Source organism: Typopeltis vanoorti, chromosome 2 (assembly GCF_054136105.1).
Source record: "Typopeltis vanoorti isolate ZY-2024b chromosome 2, IOZ_Tvanoo_1.0, whole genome shotgun sequence".
Classification (NCBI taxonomy): domain Eukaryota; kingdom Metazoa; phylum Arthropoda; class Arachnida; order Uropygi; family Thelyphonidae; genus Typopeltis; species Typopeltis vanoorti.
In genome coordinates, this window is record NC_143550.1 from 177,309,654 (window position 1) to 177,331,887 (window position 22,234).

Consider the following 22,234-nt stretch of genomic DNA (forward strand, 5'->3'; position numbering starts at 1 on the left):
TCTAGAAGTTATCTTGAATTGTCTGGGTTCAGTTGATCAGTTGTTGAGTGATTTCTTCTAACGACAGCCTGAAAATTTGGTAGTATACTATTTTTGTTTAGATAGTAATTCAAATGTTGGAGTATCATTTTTTCCATCAAGAGTGGCTTTAAGATTGGTTTGATTGTGGCTGTCTTCCAGTCTTTTGGAGCTTTTGCTTGTTTTAGGTTATTGTTGTATAGGCGAAGTAGCTAATTTAGGGCTAGGGAAGGAAGATGTTTGATCATAATTCCTTGTATTGGAAGTTTTTTTTTTCTCCACTTGGTTAGACTATAATAAATTTAGTTTAATCCTTTATCCAAGTGTAAGCAAACAAAGTTTGTGCCTGAAGTATCTTCAGGACTGAGGCAACTCACGGTAAAGGTGGATCAAGTTCTCATCACTCCTTATCTTAGTATCTCCCATAATGCTATGCATTAAGGGAAGGGCCACTTCCCAGACCGTTTTCGACCTTTATTGAGGTCTCGTCAGTGGGAGCCAGACCCAGAGGTAGTGATACTAAGGCAGAAACAATGGAGAAGTCATATTTACCTATACGAGTTGCCAAAAGGTGTCTCACCTTATTATTAAATTACTCTGGATTTAGAGAAAGATGTTGGAAGTTCCCCTCCCCCCTTGGTTAGACTATAATAAATTTAGTTTAATCTTTTATCCAAGTGTAAGCAAACAAAGTTTGTGCATGAAGTATCTTCAGGACTGAGGCAACTCATGGTAAGAGGTGGATCAAGCTCTCATCACTCCTTGTCTTAGTATCTCCCATAATGCAAAGCACATCTCCTTGCAGACATGTATAATCCTATGCATTAAAGGAAGGACCACTACCCAGACCGGTTTCAACCTTTATTGAGGTCTCATGATTGGGAGCCAGACCCACTGATGGGTCTGGTAAATATGACTTCTCCATTGCTTCTGCCTTAGTATCACTACCTCTGGGTCTGAGACAAGGAGTGATGAGAGCTTGATCCACCTTTACGACAAGTTGCCTCGGTCCTGAAGATACTTCAGGCAGAAACTTTGTTTGCTTACACTTGGATAAAGCATTAAACTAAATTTATTATCGTCAAACCAAGTGGGGAAAAACTTCCAACATCTTTCTCTAAATCCAGAGTAATTTAATAATAAGGTGAGACACCTTTTGGCAACTCATATAGGTAAATATGACTTCTCCATTGCTTCTGCCTTAGTATCACTACCTCTGGGTCTGGCTCCCACTGACGAGTCCTCAATAAAAGTCGAAAATGGTCTGGGAAGTGGCCCTTCCCTTAATGCATAGCATTATACATGTCCGCAAGGAGATGTGCTTTGCATTATGGGAGATACTAAGACAAAGAGTGATGAGAACTTGATCCACCTTTATCACGAGTTGCCACAGTCCTGAAGATACTTTAGGCGCAAACAAAGTTTGCGCCTAAAGTATCCAAATCTATTTGGTTATCATTCATTAAGAGATATATTAAGCTAGAGAGCAACATACTCTCACATAAATTAGAACAAAACAGTATAGGTGATGGCCAATATGAGCTGAAATATTTGCTTAGAATCCTAAAGCAAGGATTTGCTGGAAAACTTGAACTTAAGTGGGCATCACCATTATTTTTTAGATTAAGATGATTAATCAAAATTTCACAGGCTTCTTTAAATTTGCATTCATACCACGTCTTTATATAATGTAAATCACTTTTCCAGTCAATTTTGGAATGTGTAATGTGTTAAGAGCCTGATCTTGAGAGGCTTGCTTTGCCCAAATTGTTAAATTGAATGTGTCATTTGTGTTCTTTACATCAAGGATTTTTTTTCACCAGAGGTTAGGCCACAAGTTTTAATGGTTGACCAAATTACTCGGACTTCAGCATACCATGTAGATTGTAATATAGTTTTTTTTTTTTTGTATGAATGTCCATACTCCAGACAACCTTGATATGAAGATCAAAATGTTGAATGATTATTTTAGTTTATATTATATTGAAATTTTACTCCAACATGGTGTTTATTTTTTTTTTTTTTAATAATGAATGCTGATTACTGTTTAACTATGAAGGAGAGTGAGTGGAGCAGTTCTTCTGTTGAAGTGGCAATCCTCTAGTGTGAATGAGTTAAATAGAAGTTATGACAGCTGGTGTGGGTGATCTGTGGCTTCTCTCAGTGAACCCTTGATTCCCTGGAGATCTTAATAATAATATGACCATAGCATTAGAATATCACCACCACTACCATAATGACACCAATGAATCAAGGCATTATGTTGATTACAAACACTGCTGTGTTAGTATTCTCAGAACTCTTTTCATTGAAATAAATAAATAAATAAATAAATAAACTTTTGCTAGTCTATTAGCAAAAGAAGGCTAATAGACGAGCCTTCTTTTGTAAAATCAGTTATGCTCAATCATTCATGTTAAATAAATTGCTTTCATACATTGATGATGTACAAGTATTGATGTTAAAGTGAGCAACTTTGAATTGCTTAATTTCATCATTATTATAAATGGGCTTGAAAATGTGGATAACAATTTTGACAAGTTACTTGAAAGTGATAATTATGAAACTTGATCATATGACAAGTGACAAGCTACAGGAGGTCAGAAGAACTAGGAAGTGAGTGGAGAGAATTGAGAAGGGAAAGAAAAAATCACAGTCTACATGTGCAGTAATTTTTGTTTGTACTACAGTGATACAGGCATTTCTTACTATAGTACAGTCATATTGGATGAATTGTTTGTTATAGTGGTGTGTGCTATAGTGAATTTTCTTTTATAATAGCCATGCACATAGGTGCCTTGGATTGGACTTTTTTCAGTAGTTTGTTATAGTGATGTTCGAAGTAGTTGAATGTGTTATAACTGCAAAGAAAATCTACAAGGTTGTGCCTTTTTACAGGGATCCATCTAAGATTACAGACAGATTATTATTTGAAAAGTAAACTTCATATATAAATCATGTTATATGACAATTTAAAAAAAATAGAGCAAAATTTGGATTCCACATATTTTCTGATTGTCTCAATAAGAAGCTAAAATAATCACAAGTACACCGTATTAATTTTTTGTTTTCATTATTTCTAGTCAAGCAGGTAATTCAAAGATTTAATGATAACTATTATTATTTTATTTATTTTATTTTTTGGGAAAAAAAAAAATATATATATATATATTGAATCTGCACGAGCAGTGTTTCAGATTTTTCATCTCTTTTACTTAGGTGAAATTATTAAAGGATGTTTTGGAGGCATGGAAACAAGAAGTAGAGAAAAAGCCACCCTCATTATCAGTGGATGATGCTTATGAAGTCTTAGGCCTAAAAAGAGAAGAATGGCAGGTTTTGATAATAGATAATTATTTAGCAAATGTGGAACATTCATATATAATTTTTCCCATGCTTATTTCTATTGAATAAGGATATAGATTAAACATGTGATTTGTATTGATGGTTTTACTCTCTCTGTTGACCTTTTTTTGGGGTTGGAGAAGTACACGTTTTTGTATTATTTATTATTTATTTATTATGTATTTTGTCATCACAATAATCAAATTCCTGACATGTATCCTCAAGGGAGTGCACAGGAACTTCCTATCTACAATTTTCCTCCAAATCAATCTGTTATCTGTCAAGACTCCAATGTTATCATATCTTATATTTCTGTCTTCTAAGGGTTAGATACTTTTTATGTATCAATTCACCTATATCTTGGTCTTCTTCTAGATCTTTTTCCTGCCAATCTGTCAGAGAACACTTGTTTTGCTGATTTTTGCTTCCCATTCTGTTTAAGTGACCATACAATCTGAGATTAGCTCTGCTAACATTCCTGGATCAATGTCAAGTTCTTCATAATATCCTCATTTTTAATATGATATTGCCATTGATGCCATCTGTTCATTCCCCTAATCTTTCTCAAACTCTCATATCTGCTGTCTCTAGTCTTTGGTTAAGTATTTTATTTCTAACCCAGCTCTCAGATTCAAAAGATAAAATTAGTTTGAACACTGTCTTGTGTATAGCTAATTTAGTGTTTTGACTAATTTCTCTCTTATTCCATATAAATTTATTCAGTTGACTTCCTACCATACTAGCTTTGTTGATTCTGTGTCTATTTCCATATTTAATTTACCATCTTCACTAAAAATCATGCCTAAGTAGCTGAAATGTTTCGCTTGTTCTTTAGGTTCTCCATTCACACTGCAGTTGATTTCAATGCGTCTGCCTATTTTCATTGTCTATTGTTAATATTTAATGAATTATCCTATAATATGTGCCATTGTTATTTATAATGTGTATTATAAATAATATTTCATTTACTAACAATTATTTTTATTTTTGACTCCGAGTGTCCCTATATGTTATTATATTTGCACAAAGAGTTCACTCCAAGTGGTGCAATGACTTTAACTCACTCTTTCAGAATCCAACTAATCATTGACTCAACACCAAGTACAAAATAAACACATTTAATAAAAACTTAAAACAACATATATACACTTCTAGTAAAAATACATAACTACAACTACAGATTATATGGATCCAAGGCCTTATTTAAAAAATATAAACTTACTCTTAAGACAAAACACTTTTTCTTTCACAATCAAAAAAAAATGTTCATAGTCTTTTTCTTTTCCTGTTAAGGCTCTTTTCCAGAAGTTACAAGGTTCTGTACTTCAATTTTAGGATCCCTTTAAAATTCTTTTTTTACTGCCTCACACAAAACAAAATCAAGTTCCTTCCAACTTCAATATTCCTCGGCCAGTTTATAAAAACTTAGTTTCAAGATTTCCTTTTTCTTCTGTACTTATTCCTTCTTGAAACATATTATTTCCACTATTCCTTTTTCGGAATATAATATAAAATTTCCTTTTAACTGCCGCACACAAAAAATCAAGTTCCTCTCTACTTGAATATTCCTCGGCCAGTTTATAAAAACTTAGTTTCAAGATTTCCTTTTTCTTCTGTACTTATTCCTTCTTGAAACATATTATTTCCACTATTCCTTTTTCGGAATACAATATGAAATTTCCTTTTGACTGCCGCACACAAAAAATCAAGTTCCTCCCAACTTGAATATTCCTCGGCCAGTGTTCTAAAAAAAAAAACTTTCCGAACGCTCTCTTGTTTACCACTGTAACTTGGATACGCAACGCTTTCTTGTCAGCTGTCAATCAAACATCAAGTTCACTCCGGGAGCATGCGCACTTCAACAACGTCAGAAACTACGCATTGTAAAAATATGGCTGACTCGCTGTATCCACCAGCACTGAAGAAAGTCTTTCATAAACACAAAATTCAACATTTAAAAACACAACAAACTTTCTTATAAATAATACAAATAATCAATTAAGTAAGTACTTCAATATTTTTACTTTTTTTTTTACATATTACTTCTAACATAATATTTTCATAACGAGCACATCACAAGTGCAGACACTGCATGTATGAAAACAAAAACTAACAAGCAATATTAATACATAAAAATATTCAGAATTTTTTAATATGATTATTTTTACAACTTCCTGCCATACTAGCTTTGTTGATTCTGTGTCTATTTCCATATTTAATTTACCATCTTCACTAAAAATCATGCCTAAGTAGCTGAAATGTTTCGCTTGTTCTTTAGGTTCTCCATTCACACTGCAGTTGATTTCAATGCGTCTGCCTATTTTCATTGTCTTTGGCTTGTTATTGCTAACCTTCATACCATATCTATTGCATCAGTTATTGAATTTAGTCAGGGAATCTTGCAGAATTGTAGATTTATTTAGAAGTATAACATCATCTGCATTAAATTAAATCATATTAAATTAAAATATATCCGATGAAAAATAAATTAGATTAAATTAAAATAAAATAACATTCATAAATTTAATTTATACAATTAAGGATGACATTTTCCCAGACTTCAGAGATACGAGAACATCATTGTTGTTTAAATTGGGTCTGTGATGTCGAGCTTCAGCACTTGTTTTATATAAACGCTCATGTTTATACAAGGATCTGTGTAGAAGTTTGCTGTTTTTCCATTGGATCCTATGGTTTGGGTGTTCAGCTCTGTGTTTTGCTAAGCCTGATTTGTGAGGTTTGATAAGACGGATATGGTCTTGATGTTCATAGATGCATTTACTAATAGATCTTACTGTCTGTCCATAGTAAGACATCATACAGGAACATGGAACTTCGTAAATGCCAGGTATCATCAAAGGTAAGTGTTTGTCTTTAGGAGAAGGTAGCAAATTATAGATCTGGTATTCATTTTCGAAATTATGGATTCTACAACTATGTTAGAATAACTCTTTTTATTATCCCGACGTTTCGATCTTCATATCAAGATCATCTGGAGCATACATAAATATATAACCTCTAGTGAAAAAAAAAAACAAAAAAAAACATCAAGCTAGATTTAATTTATGATTACATGAATAAACATTCTTGCTTACAGATAGTTTTCCTTCCAGTGACAGTGATGTCTCCTATTTCTATTATTACAATTGTTATTTTTGATTTAAAAAATTATTCATAAATTACAACATGAATAAACATTCTTTCTTACAGATTTTTTTCTTTAACAGTGATGTCCTATTTTTTTATTCTTAATGTTATTTTAGATTTAGGATCCTGGATTTTGTACAGTCCTATTTATAGTTGTTCTTAGAGAGGAAGGATTTGTGGGACGAATATATGCTTTCCATATGTATTGGATTTTTAGACCATCATTATTGTTTAGATTGGGGTGGTTGATAATGATTCCATTATCCAATTTTTTTTCTTTTTTCACTAGATGTCATGCCAGTGAGTAGCATGTGATCAAATCATTGTTTCTATAGCTTTCAGTTCGAAATGTAACGCAGCTTGTCTTGTATATTTATGTCTGCTCTAGATAATGATCTTGATATGAAGATCGAAACGTCGGGATAATAAAAAGAGTTATTCTAACACGGTTGTAGAATCCATAATTTCAAAAATGAATGCTGATCACCTAAAAGAAAAGGTCTGGTATGATTTGTATTTCTTCATAATTTATGACAGACATTTGGAGATGCCCTTTGACATATGGTATGGGAATCCTACGGGCTTGTTCTTGTCTAGGTTGACGTGTGTGTGTGGTGGTGATGGTGAGGGGGGGGGGGGAGTGACTGAATTTTTGAGTTGTTTGTGGATTGTATCCATTTAGTATGCCTGTATTTTTTATGATTTCCAATTCTTGGTTTAAAGATTCTTCGGAGGAGCAAAATCTGTGTGCTCTGTCTACTAATGATTTAAAGATGCCAAATTTTTTAGATGGATGGTGAGCAGATGAGTTGTGAATGTAACAACCTGAAAATGTCGGCTTACAATAGACAGAAGTGGAGATGGAACCATCTTGTTTTTGTTAAATGCGTAAATCCAGAAAAGCTATACCTTGTGAAGATTCTTTTTCTAGTGTGAATTTGATGCAAGGATGAAGTACGTTGATTTTATCTAGAAACAGTTGTAGTTCTTGTTCAGAATGACTGTATTTTAATTTCATTTTAATTATATTTAATTAATTAATGATTAATCAATCAATTTTTATTTTAATTTTAAGAATGACTTAATTTAATCTTAATTTATTTTTATCAGATATATTTTAATTTGATTCTATAATATGCTACTGCACTTATTGTGGGATTCCATTGTAAGCATGCTCTCTAACTATATGTTATTCCTAGTATTGTTTGAAATAACTGTACTGATGATGTCCTAAGATAATTAGGATGAAATATTTACTTATTAAAAATTTAATACTGTGTTGTACGTGTGTATGTTTAGTTATGAATGCTTCACAGGTTTCACTATATAATGGTCTTATTCCTTCACGGGGCAACTGACAGCACAGAAGAGCAACTTACTAGGTAAACTTCAATTGAAACAGGGTAAGCTACATGCCAGAATCTCCTTTTTAAAAAAGTGCAGATGCAATGAACTCTTTCCCACGTTTGCTAGGCTAAAGGAAGTTATCAAATCACCAGGTGCTCATAAAATTTATCAGAAAGCAAGCCATTCCTTACTGCTTAATCAGTTATGAGTTTCGAAACATGAATTGGCAACAAATATTATAAAAATCACAGAATTAGAAGCTGAATTGTCAAATACGTTAAATCAAGAATTGCTACATTTGGCTACTGATATTTCAAAAATGCAGACATTAAAGCATTTGAAAAAAAGCAATGCTATGTAATGCTATGTTTATATTGCAGGGGAAAGATGTTAGCAGTGCATGGGATATAATCAGAGGGTATCTGAGGAAGGCAATATTAGAATGTATTCCCATGGTCAGGAAGACAAACAAGATGGATGAGTAGTAGTAGTATAAGGCTTGATCTGCAAAAAAAGAAAATGTTCTTGAGAATTTACAAGGAGAAAGGCGAGCAGTACAAGGCTCAAGCTAGGAAGGTTACCAGCATAGTAAGAAAAGCTAAATCAGATTATGAGAAGACCTTAGCCAAGGAGATCAAGGTTAATCCCAAAGAGTTCTTTGGGATCAAAGTGCTGATGGTATTGAGGTGACCAATTCAAATGTAATAGTAGAATTACTGAGTGTGATCACTTTTCAAAAGTTTATCACCCAAGTGAGGATATCTCTGTAACTAATGTGATAAGTAATAACTAATGCGAGAATTGAAGTTAATAAATCAGAGGTACTTAGTATATTGCAGATTTTAAATGCAAACACTACTGTAGGTTTAGATGGAATATTAGCTCGGGTTGCGTGAATGTGCAAAGGAATTGTCAAATCCTCTTGCTTGGTTATTTGACTTAAGTTTGAACTCTGGTATGAGTTCAAATCTACAATTCCCTAGGAAGTGGAAGGAAGGAAGGCAAATTGGTTCCTTTGCATAAAGGTGGCTCTAAGACTGCAGTAGTTAATTACAGACCAATCACTATCTCAGTAAAAGTATTGGAAAAGTTGGTTAAGTACAGAATTCAAGAATGGGTGGATCAGAATATGATACTCTATAAGGGCCAACATGGTTTTGTTAAAGCTCGATCCTGCCTTAGTAATTTATTATCTTTTTATAATAGAATGACTTCTGAGTTGGACAAGGGAAATGGCTACACAGTGATATTTCTGGATTTTGGTAAGGCTTTTGACAGGATACCCCATGGAATACTGGATGAGGGATATGGATAAGAGAATGGCTTATGGAGAGATACCAGAAAGTAGTGTATGGAGGAGCAGAGTCCAGGATGAGGCAGGTGACCAGTGATATGCCTCAGGGCTTTGTGCTTGGGCCGTTTTTGTTTAATTTGTTCATAAATGATATAGGAAATGATTGAAGGGAGATATGCAGTTGTTTGTTGATGATGCAAAGTTGGGTAGCGCAATAAAAATTCAAGCTGATGTTGAGAGTTTGCAGGATGATTTAAATAACTGGCAAAATGGGCAAAAGGTAATGGATGTCAGTTCAGTGTGGAAAAGTGTAAAGTTATGCATTTTGGGATTGAAAGATTACTAGCTGTGTACCACATTGATGAAGCTAGGGACTTGTTTGTGGATAGGAAGATGAAGTTCAGAGGGCACATTGCTAAGGTATCCAAGATTGCACATAGGATTACTTGATTATTGTAGAACATACTAACATTCAGAGATAAAGAGGTTTTTATTCCTCTTTATAAGTCGTTGATACTTCTGCATTTGGATTACTGTGCTCAAGTCTGGTTACCTGGATTCCTTGGAGATGAGGAGGTTGCGGAGGGGGTTCAGAGAAGAGTGACTAAGTTGGTGAGTAATAAAAAATGTTCCCTACATTGATAGATTGCAGAGGTTGGTTAATAGGTGGAGAAGAGAGGATATAATAGAAACATTTAAATTACACTAAGGTTTTTATAAGATTGACGGACAAAGTGATGGAAGATGTCATCCCTGGAAATTAAGGAAAAGTGTGGTTAACAAGTGTGTGAGAAGTAGATTTTTTGCTTGGAGGATGGTGAATGAGTGGTATGCATTGCCTGATTCAGTTGTGAGTTCTTTTGTCTGTAAATGAATTCAAGAAGAGGTATGATGGATATTGTTTTGATAGTTTGGGTCTCCCATGATGAGTCTACTAACTCCACGGAGATACCTGTAATAATAATAATATATAACTGAAGGTTATTAATGCTGTTCAAGAATTTGTGTAATATATTTTCACTGTAGTGGGAAACCACCAGTGTAAAGGGACTTGAAAATAATTCAGGAATGCTGCTTTATAGCCCATATTTTTGGTTCTAGAGCAGCTTAAACCAGCTCTACCAGAGATCCTAGATTATTTAATCCTTGGCCTACCTTGGTACTAAAAAAACATGACAGGTTTTTACAATCTTTAGTGGCAGGATTTGTATTAAAAAAAAAAGTGATTAAGACAGTTAAATGGTTATTTGGATGTATGCAACATGTGGGATTCCCTCAGATCTCAACAGTGAAACCATTACTGTCCAACCTGTATGCATATTTGAGTACTTTGCAAAAGTATATCATCCAGGTGGTGACATTGCAGAAACGAATAAACTAGTAGATTATACGGGAATTGTGGTTAATGAAGTGGAGGTGAGTAGTCTATTGCATAACCTCAATGTCAATACATCTGTGGGATTGGATGGTATACCAGCTCGTGTTGTACGAGAAGCAGCTAAAGAATTGTCAGTACCCTTGACCATTTTGTTTAATTTGAGTCTCAGGTCTGGGTTAGTCCCGAGCGGGTGGAAAGAGGGGAAAATAGTTCCACTGCATAAAGGTGGTTCCAAGACTGCTGTTGTAAATTACCGACCGATTAGCATATCAGGAATCATTGTCAAGGTCTTAGAGAAAATAGTCAAGAGGAAAATACAAGATTGGATAGAAGAAAATGGGATACTGTATCGGGGACAGCATAGTTTTGTGAAGGGTAGGTCATGCCTCAGTAACTTGCTCACGTATTATAACACAGTGACGGCTGAACTGGATAAGGGTAATGGGTTTACAGTGATTCTACTGGACCTTGCCAAGGCCTTTGACAGGATTCCACATGGAATTCTAATCAGTAAATTGCAGCATATGGGAATGGACATAGGGTTGGTGAGATGGATAGGAGGGTGGTTGACGGAGAGATATCAGAGAGTGGTTTACTCGGGAGTAGAGTCCACAAGACGGCCTGTGACTAGTGGTGTGCCACAAGGATCTGTTCTTGGACCACTGCTGTTTAATTTGTTCATAAATGATATAGGAAATGATCTGAGAGGAACAGTTCATTTCTTTGCGGATGATGCGAAGTTGGGTAGGGCAATAGTGAATGCAGAAGATGTCAAAATTTTGCAGGATGATTTGGATAGATTGGAGGTCTGGGCTAAGGAGAATGGATGTCAGTTTAATGTGGCAAAATGTAAGGTTATGCATTTTGGGGTGAAAAGATTGGCGGCAGTTTACTGCATTGGTGGAACCGTGCTCCAGGAAATTGATGAGGCACGAGATTTAGGAGTGTTGGTAGATAAGGAATTAAAATTTAGGGGACACATTGCAAAAGTGACCAAAACAGCTCATCAAATCACTTGATTGCTGAAGAATACGTTGACAAGCAGAGACAAGCAGGTTATTGTTCCTCTGTATCGAGCCTTGATAAGACCCCATCTAGACTACTGTGCTCAGATTTGGTCACCTAGGTTTCTTCTTGATGGGGAGGAGGTGGAGAGGATCCAGAGGCGAGTGACCAAGATAATAGCAGGTCTGTGGAATGAACCGTATGAGAACAGGTTGAGGATTTGTGGGTTGCAAAAATTGGTTGATAGGCGGAGGAGGGGAGATATGATTGAGACATTCAAATTACTGAAGGGTTTCTATAAAATTAATTCAGAAGATATTTTTGAGAACAGGGCTGGTTATGGGAGGACTAGGGGACATCCATGGAAACTGGGCAAAAGTGTGGTTAGTAAAGGTGTTAGAGCTGGGTTCTTTACTTTTAGAGTAGTGAATGAGTGGAATGTGCTCCCTGAGTCTGTGGTGGATGCTGTGACAGTGAATGAGTTTAAGGCGAGGTATGATAGATACTGTATGAATGTCAAATAGTTGTGATGAATATGATTTGGGGCCTCCCTCGATGAGTCTAATGACTCCCTGGAGTTGCCCGTAATAATAGTAATAATATTGTAAATAGATTGTAGGAAGATATTCATTTGATTGCTAATAATGCAAAGCTGGGAAGGGTTATTAGGAATGTGCTGATAATGGCTCTTCAGCAGAGTTTCAAAAGGCTGAGAAGATGAACTAATGAGCATGTCAGTTTAATGTAGCTAAGTGTATAGTTTTGAACTTTGGGATTCATGCACAGAAGGTTGCATTTTCTATTGGTTGAAATGATAGCAGCAGGAAGGGAGCATGGGGTAAAGGTGCATAGGACATTAAATAGCCAGAGGGCTTATATTAAATAGTATTGTTGTGGATTCATCTGGATTGCTGTTCACAGATATGGTTACCTAGACTTGAAAGGGATGGAGAAACCTGAGAGTATTTAAGAATAGATACCAAAAATGATATCAAAATTGTGTAATGTTATGAGGATTGATTCATCATCACGAACCATTGGCTCAATTCCCATTTGTGTCCGATGCCTCCTTCACTATCCTCTTTGTCCAGTGCACAATGTTGTAGTTTCTGTAAACCCATTCCACACCAGTCCTTTATGTTTTCTATTCATTCTCTGTATGGTCTACTTCTTCTGTTTACACCATCCATAATACCAAACACGAATGTCTTTATCTTCTGCATTAGATTCTCCTTTGGTTGTATCTTCCAATAGAGCTCTTCATTTGTGATTTTCTGTACCCGTCCTATTCTTAGAATCTTTCTGTAACAAGTTCTTTCAAATTCCAAAATTCTTTTTCTTGTTTCCTTATTTATTACCTGTGTTTCAGATGCATACAGGACACTGCTAAAGGTGCATGTTTCCAGTACTCTTAGATTTGTTTGCAGGCTTTAATTAAAGTTTGCACTTGAATTTTCCAGGTGTTATCCATGGTCTTCATTTTACTTCCCAACTCTCTCTCTCTCTCTCTCTCAGATCTCCTCATGCCTGAGGACTCATGACCTTTCTGATGATGCTTCGCCATTTCTTTCTCTCCTGTGCTTCTCTTATTGCTTGTTCTAGTTTAAGTCCAGTGATTCTTGGTATTTGGTCAATCCCCCTGTAGGAGGGTTTCCTTTTTTTTCTTTTCTACCTCTCTTCTAAATGTCCATATCATACTCATTATCTGGTGGTGATAACTGCTTCAATTCTTCAATCCATTTCCCAACTCTATCCAAATCTAGTTTTTCTTCATATAATTCACTACAGTGTCTTGTCCACCACTGTACAATTTCATCTTTATTCATCAATACTTTGCCTTTTTCATCTTTAATTGTGATCTGTTTTGGTTGCCCCCATCTATTAATGGTTCTAATCATTTTGTACACCTCCCTATTTTTATGCTCTCCATAGTGCTGTTCTATATTATTGTATTGTGCTTCTAACCATTTCATCTTATCCATTCTGACTGCTTTTTTTCACCTCATTACACTTTCTTCTATATTGATCCTCTATTTGTTCTGATATCCCTTCTTATCTTCAGTATTCTCTTCTCCTGTGCTAACTTCAGTGTTTCTTGTCTAGCTCATTTCTTCTTGGTCTTCTCTTCTTCTGGTACTGTTTCTTCAACTGTGTCTTCTGTCGCCGATTAAAACCATCAATTCCTTTGCTCGTACCCTCCTCATATCCAATGCCTCGATCACTCTACTCATTTTACCGCCTGGAAAACATACCTTGTGCATCCTATCATCCAGCACACCTTTAATAATGGAGTCGCCATATAACACTGCTCGCTCATCTTTCATTAACTCATTCATGCCATCATGATTTCTTTTTATAGTTTTTACCTGAATTTTCTTAATTTCATTCCGCATCCATTTTATCTCTTTCCTCATCCAGTCCAATTCAACTTCCAAATCTTGCATCACATTCTCTCTATCATTCATTCTTTCTAATTTTCTAACTCTTGACACCCTCTTCTCACTTTCACTCTCATTCATCCTTCTGTGCTTCCGTACTTTCGGTCCAACATGCGTCGAACTTTCACTATCATTCATTCTTTCGATTCCTGCATCATGCCATTTCCAGTTTCATTTGTTCTCTCAATTTCATTTCCTTCCACCACTCTCGCTTCACTTTCATCTTTTTTAACATCTGTTACGGTTTTTAAATCACTCATTTTCTTTTTTACTGATTTTTTAATATTCTTTCACCTCTCTTTCACACCATCCTTCTCTTTCGAACGTGCACTCATTTTCCCCACGACATTCTCCCTACTAATACTTTCTGTTATCAATTTCATATTTGCATTCATCAATTCAGGTTCAGGTTACACTTTGCACACACACACCCTCCTTCCATCCTCCCTAAACATCCACAAATCATTTATGTAATTGAAAGAATACATATAACACATCTCACACTTACCAATACGACTGAAGTCAAAATTAAATTCATGGAATGACAAAGCTGCCACCATGTTATTTCCTCTGCCGGTTACTACTCTAAGGTCTAATAATAACGAATTCGTAATTAAGTTTAGGCAAATGAAAATCCTGCACACTAATAATACTGGTAGCTCACAACTTTTACAGCAGCTCTTACACAAACAAATACTCATATATACTTATTCTCGTAGACAGGCTTATACGTTGGTTATGCATTATTAAAACACTTAAGGAATTGAACAACGTAGTTAAGGATATAAATTAAATTATACTTTAATAAATATTTTCCGATATTTCAGCAACGTCACGTTGCCATCTTCTAAAGGAACTTACAAAAAAAGGCACGTGCACGTAGGCACTACAAACACAGTAACTGGGAATGAAGAGATGAAGCTATTGTTCTCCTAAAAGTCCTGATGGTGCCCTCTAGCGGGCTAAGTAGGTGTTCTTGGCCGTTGGGCTGAAGGTCTGCTGATGTAAGCCTCCCAAATTTGGGGCAGTCGCATAAAACCAAATTTGTTGAGGTTTGGAGAATTTCTTAGGGCTGAGGCTGATTCCATAAATAGTCTTTCGAATTTCTATTTGCTACGGTGTATTACTGTAGCTTTCTTCCACCGTAGAATTTCCACAGAAACTTAGTATTGTACACATGTTGAAGAACCGTGCCTCTCTCCTTACAACAGATCAACAAGACCTTCAGGAAGAACTATCCCTGATATCCACCAACCTTATCATGAATGGATTTCCTCGAAGACTCGTCCACAAGATACTTTTCTCTGAACCCCGACAAAGACAACAAGATGATGTACGTTATATTTCTACCATCGTCATTCCATACTTGGGGACAGTTTCAAATAAGATTGCTAGACTCCTTAGACCACATAAAATAAGAGTGGCCTTTAAACCCACAGAAACGATTAGACAATTCTTAAGATCTCCAAAAGATCTTCAAATATGCTGGAGTTTATAACATACCATGCTCGTGCGGGTTGAATTACATCGGCCAAACTTCAAGGAGCCTTGAAATTAGGCAAAAAGAACATATAGGTCACGTCAATAATAACAGAGAAGAAAAATCGGGTTTAGCTTTTCATTTCTCAAGAACGAACCATACCATAGAGTGGGATAGCACAATTCCTTACATGGAGGAGGACTTCCGCTCCCGAATTTTTAAGGAGGCCACAACAATTGCCCGCTGTACACAAAACCTTAACAGGAACCAAGGACTAATCTTACCTGTGATCTGGAAGACCCTTATCAGATCCTTCAGCTCGCCAGAACTAAATTATAATGCCAACTGTAGAACGTTCCTAAATAATAACAAGTGAGATCATCCACGCTCTATGAATGTATTGTGCGCGCTCTATTCTTTGTTTAATATAATTGGAATCGGTTGATTTTAGTTTGTAACAGTTTTTTACTTTTTAGTGCCTTTCATCAGTTATGTACCCTGAAGATGCCAACAGACTTAGTTGGTGAAACTAGTTGGTATAACTTAGTTGTTTATTATATACACTTGATCAATATAATCCCAATAAAAGTTTTTCCAAATTTGGTTGTATGCGACTGCCCCAAATTTGGGAGGCTTACATCAGCAGACCTTCAGCCCAACGGCCAAGAACACCTATTTAGCCCGCCAGAGGGCACCATCAGGACTTTTAGAAGAACAATAGCTTCATCTCTTCATTCCCAGTTACTGTGTTTGTAGTGTCTACGTGCACGTGCCTTTTTTTGTAAGTTCCCTTAGAAGATGGCAACATGACGTTGCCGAAATATTGGAAAATATTTATTAAAGTATAATTTAATTTATATCCTTAACAACGTTGTTCAATTCCTTTAGCGTTTTAATAAATCATATATACTTAATTATTCCAAGAATACTTATCTCAATCTGGAGCTCTTCTTACATACGCCCGCCACACTTGACTCATGAGCGCCCTCTTTTACTTCTTATTGAGTTTTCTCCTTTGAATGCCATTATTTTTATTTTTTCTTTAGATATTGTCATATTACATTGTTTTGAGATATCATTTAATGATTTTAATGATCTTTGTAAACCATCTTCTTATGTAGCTAATACTGTTTGCTCATCTGCAAATAGTGGTGTATCCGTCTTCATTTGTTGTGGGGTTATTTGTATACCAAATGGGTTATACTATTTCCAGATTGTAATTTTATTTATATATATATTGTTATTTGTAAGCAGATTGATTCTGTTTATGAACATGTTTAGTAATTTTATTGATTATAACCACCGAGATAATTAAGAATAAAAGTTTAATATATAGACACAACTAGTTTCGTTGGTAAGACAACTTCTTCAGGTGTCAAAATACACCTTCTGTTGGTCTTTTTTATGTATATATCTTTGTACTTTGACACCTGAAGAAGTTGGCTTACCAATGAAACTAGTTTTGTCTATATATTAAACTTTTATTCTTAATTATCTCGGTGGTTATAGTCATTAAAATTACTAAACACACACACACACACACACACATTTTGAAATGCAGAGGTGAGATGGCACATTCATGTCGTACTCCTCTTTGATATATCTTTCCATTCTGAGATGTGTTCTAATTTAACTGCTATTTTATTTCCTGCATATATTTCTTGAATGGATTGTAAAAGTTGGTTTGGTATGTTTAAATCAGTTAAATGTTAAACAATTTTTGTTCTACCAATTTTGTCAAAGGCTTTTTCATAATCAATAAAGGCCACATGTGTTTCTTTTTGAAATTCTCTTCTCTTTTCTATTAATAATTTTAAAGTTAAAATTGGATCTATGCAGGATCGGCCTTTACGGAAACCATTTTGTTCTTCTGTAGTTTGTCCTCTACAATACTGCTTAGCTTCTCTTTTATATTCCTGCATATATTTTTTATCCTGTATTCAGAGACTAATTCCCCTATAGTTATTACAATCATCTTTATTTCCTTTTTTATAGATTGGGATAATTTTCCAATGCTTTTTTCCAAGAGTTCAGAGTTTTTCCAGACATCCGAACCATATTAAAAAATTTCAGAAGTCTTTCATTAAATTTTTCACCTGCATTTTTGCATAGTTCTATATTTATATTGTCTTCTCCTGGTGTTTTCCTATTTTTTATATTTTTTATATACTTCTTTATATACTTCTTTATGGGGTGCTTAAGGGGCTGGCAATTTGGGATTTAGCCGACCAAATTGTATTCTTATTGGTTAAACCAAAATAAAAAATGATGGTACAACATGACAAAATTTCATGCCGGCTGGGGCGCCGCCCGGTTAAACAAGGCCCCCGTTGTTTTCGCCAGGGAACCAGGGCGAACAGCGAAAAGTCAGCTACTGGAACAAATCTGAAAATAAACCCCAACTCAACATCACCAGAGTTAAAGATCGGTACTATCAATGTAAGAAGCCTGAATGGCAAAGAAATGGAGCTAGCTGAGGAATTAGCTAAGTACCAGATCGACATAATAGGGGTGACTGAAACAAAAAAGACCAAAACTGGTGAGATCTTTCTGAGCAATAAATACAAAATGTTATATTCAGGCAATGACAATCAAGGAAAAGAAGGAGTAGCCATAGTATTCAACACAAAATACGAGGCTAATCTTCTTGAATGGCAGTCAGTCTCAAGTAGAGTAATGTGGGCAAATATGAGAATGGGAAACTGGACAATGAGACTTATTTGTGCCTATGGTCCCACAGAAGGTTCTACTAAGGTAGAAGTGGATGAATTTTTTGAGGCTTTAGAAAAAGCAACTGACACAATGAAAAAGGAAAAGTTGGTCCTTGTTGGGGATCTAAATAGTAGAGTAGGGAATGATTGTGAGACATACAAAAATATTTGGGGAAAATTTGGAGAAAAGAGCAAAGCTAATAATAATGGCAAATATCTGTTGGATTTCTGCTCAGGACATGGACTGGTTATTACTAACACCATGTTCCAACATAAAAATGTGCACAAATTCACATGGAGAGAAGAGGCTAGGAATAAGAAAAGTCTCATTGACTATGTTATTGTTGATAGTGATGTTTTCTCCCTGGTGCAGGACACCAGAGTGTACAGAGGATTTGAAATTGGAAGTGATCACTATTTAGTCTTGAGCAGGATAAAATAGAATTTCATATTGAAAAGAATAACATGTAAGAAAGTTTTAAAGCGAATAAAAGTTGAGCAGCTCTCAGATGTGAACTGTAGACTAAAATACAGAAATATTATTGAAAAGAAAATGAAAGAGTTTGAGAACAGGAATCAAACCTTGGAGATTCAGTGGCAAACTCTGAAGGAAACATTGATTGATTCTGCCAGAGAGGCATGTGGTGAGGTTGTGTGCAAGGATAAAAAAAATCAGAACTCCCTGGTGGACACAGGAAGTTAAAGAGGCAGTGAAGGAAAAGAAGAAAGCATATCAAAAGTTCCTGTCAAATAAGTCAGCTTTTACTCTTACAGAATACAGAGACAAATGTAAGAAAGCTAAACAGTGTGTAAAACTAGCTAAACAAAAGTCATGGGAGGACTTTGGCAAGAATATAGAAAATAAATATCAAGAAGGTGGCAAAATATTCTGGAGGTTGTTGAAGAAGCTTAGGAATGGAGGAAAGAGTGCTGTAAAAGGAATTAGAGATGATAAAGGTGAAATGAAAACAGGAGAAAAAGATATCCTTGAAGTATGGAGTAATTACTTTGAAAAACTGCTAAATGAAACAAGCAGTGATGATAGCACAGTGATAAAAAACACTGACCAGGCATGCAGTCAAGAATATATATCCATACTTGAAGTAGAAAAAGCCATCAAAGGCTTGAAATGTGGAAAGGCAGCAGGAGTAGATGATGTTCGACCAGAAATGCTGAAGTATGGTGGTATAAGAGTCTTACATTGGCTGCACTGCATAGTTCAGAAAGCCTGGACAGAGGGACGAATTCCCGATGATTGGAGTAGAGCTCTCATAGTACCCATATATAAAAAGGGAAATAAAACTGAATGTGAGAATTACAGAGGTATTTCTCTACTGAGTGTTCCTGGCAAGATCTATGCAAGTATACTTGAGAAACGGTTGAGAAGAATTGTGGAAGAAAAGCTTGGTGAAGAACAAGCTGGATTCAGGCCAAATAGAGGCTGTCAGGATCAGATCTTCACTTTACGACAAATAGTCGAGAAAGCATGGGAATATAACAAAGATCTGTATTTAAGTTTTGTCGATTTGGAAAAGGCATATGACAAGGTGCCAAGAGAGAAGCTATTCAATACGCTGCAGTTATATGGTGTCAATGGGGCATTATATCAAGCAATACTTAGTCTTTATTTGAGTTGTGAGTCAGCAGTTAGAATTGAAGGAAGTACAGGAAGATGGTTTAATGTTAAATCTGGTGTGAGACAAGGATGTACATTATCCCCTCTGTTATTCATTATCTATATGGATCAGATTATGAAAGAATGTGGTATTAAACCTGATATCAAAATTGGAGATGTTAATGTCAGCTCTTTGCTTTATGCGGATGATGTTATACTTCTAAATAAATCCGCTACAAGTCTGCAAGATTCTCTGACTAAATTGAATAGCTGTTGTAATAGATATGGTATGAAGGTCAGCAATAAAAAGACAAAGACAATGAAAATAGGCAGAATCATTGAAAATGTCAACTATGTTGTGAATGGAGAACCTGTGGAACAAGTAAAACATTTCAGCTACTTAGGCACAATTTTTACTGAAGATGGTAAACTAAATATAGAAATAGACAACAGAATCAGCAAAGCTGGTATCGTGGGAAGTCAATTGAATAAATTCATATGGAATAAGAAAGAAATTAGTCGGAACACTAAATTAGCTGTATACAAGACTGTGTTCAAACCAATTTTAACTTATGGATCTGAGAGCTGGGTCAGAAGTAAAACACTTGACCAAAGATTAGAGACCGCAGATATGAGAGTCCTGAGAAAGATTAGAGGCGTGAACAGATGGCATCAATGGCAATATCATATTAAAAATGAGGATATTAGGAAAGAACTTGACATTGTCAGCATCCAGGAATGCGTTAGCAGAGCTAATCTCAGATGGTATGGTCACTTAAATAGAATGGGAGAGGAAAGATTAGCAAAACAAGTGTTCTCTGCCAGGTTGGCAGGAAAACGACCCAGAGGAAGACCAAGATATAGGTGGATTGATACGGTACAAAGTGCCTTACACGATAGAAATATAAGATCTGATAATGTTGGAGTCTTGACAAGTAACAGACTGATTTGGAGGAAAATTGTAGATAGGAATTTAGTAATGATGTAATTTTTTCATGTAGTACTGTCATATCCTGTACACCCCTTGAGGGTACATGGCAGGAATTTGATGATGATGATGAAGATGATACTTCTTTATTGTATTTTCCAGTTCTAAGATTGTGATATTTTCTATTAGATCATTCTTTGTCTTATAAAATTTTATTTCATTGTTCTTATTCTGTCCAGAGATTTTGGAAATAGTTCACCCATTTTTCTAAATCTATTGTTTGTATTTTTATCTTTACTTTTATTTCTTTATTCATGTATTTTATTACTTTTTGGGTTGTGGCTTAAGTAAATCCATTTCTGGTTCTGTTACGAAATTGTTCCATCTCTCTCTCTATGTTTTTTCCTTACTTCTCGTTTTGCAATTGCACTGTTTTTTTATACACTATTTCTGCTTCTATTGTTTTGGAATTTAGTCATTTCTGGTAACTGTAATTTTTTTATTTTTATTATATTTTCCATTTCTTTGTTTCAGTCTCAAAGTCCTCTTTTGCTAATCCATTTACGCTTTATTCTTAATGTTTCTGTTGCTGCTTTTGTGAGAATTTGTTTCAGATTTTCTCATTCGTCTTCCATGTCACTTGATTCATGTGTCGTTTCTGTTTTTAAATTTGTGCATTTTTGATATCGTTGTCTAACTTGGGGATCCCGTAATGAAGAAATTTTGTAGCTTGGCTGGTAAGAATTTGCAATTTTATGTGTGTTTAGTCACTTTGGTTTAAATCGAATTTTTGCTGATACCATATAATGATCAGAGTTTAATTCAAAGCCTCGATATGCTCTTATGTCTAAAATTAATTCCTCTAATTTAAAATTTGCGATGACATAGTCAGTTACTGATTTGTATCCTCTGGCTAACCAAGTATATTTTATGTATTTCCTTATGTTTAAACACTGAATTCATTATTCTCATATTATTATAAATGACAAAATCGTGCAGTCTGCAACCATTTTGATTACATGTATCTTCGCTAAATTTATCTATGTTTGTTTTGTATTTTTTGTTTCCTATTCTAGTATTTTAATCTCCTGCTAATAGTAAATAGTCAGTTTTGTTTGTTTTATCTCTGGCATTCTGTAATTCTTTATAAAATATATTACTGTCTTCTTCTTTTCCCTCTTCTGGTGCATATGCACCAATTATTTTTATGTGGCCTCTTAATGTCTTGATTCTAATTTCTATTAGTCTTTCATTCAAATAGTTGTAATATACAATATTGTTCTTTAGGGATTTATGTACCATAATCATTGTACCTGCTTTTGCTCTTTCTTCTTTTTTTTACCCCACTGTAGATTTGTATATAGTTGTTTTGTTTCTTTTGTACCTTTTTGTTTTTTCTTTGTTTCTGTTACTATACATATCTTTGTTAGCTTGGTTTAGTTGTTTATCATGTTCTTCTTTGTGTGCAATGCTTCTCACATACCATGTTGCATGCAGTCTTCATTATCTGTTCCTTTTTCCAATTTCA

General features: G+C 35.1%; 1 protein-coding gene across 1 annotated transcript in view; it reads left to right on the forward strand.

Annotated features, from left to right (window-relative positions):
* The window catches only part of Rme-8 (receptor mediated endocytosis 8), a 1,025,705-nt gene that overhangs the window by 654,953 nt on the left and 348,518 nt on the right, over window positions 1–22,234 (forward strand). The window contains exon 32 of the mRNA XM_090414028.1: window positions 3,238–3,350. Within this exon, the coding sequence (XP_090270154.1) occupies window positions 3,238–3,350 (113 nt within the window). The remainder of the gene's footprint in view (window positions 1–3,237; window positions 3,351–22,234) is intronic.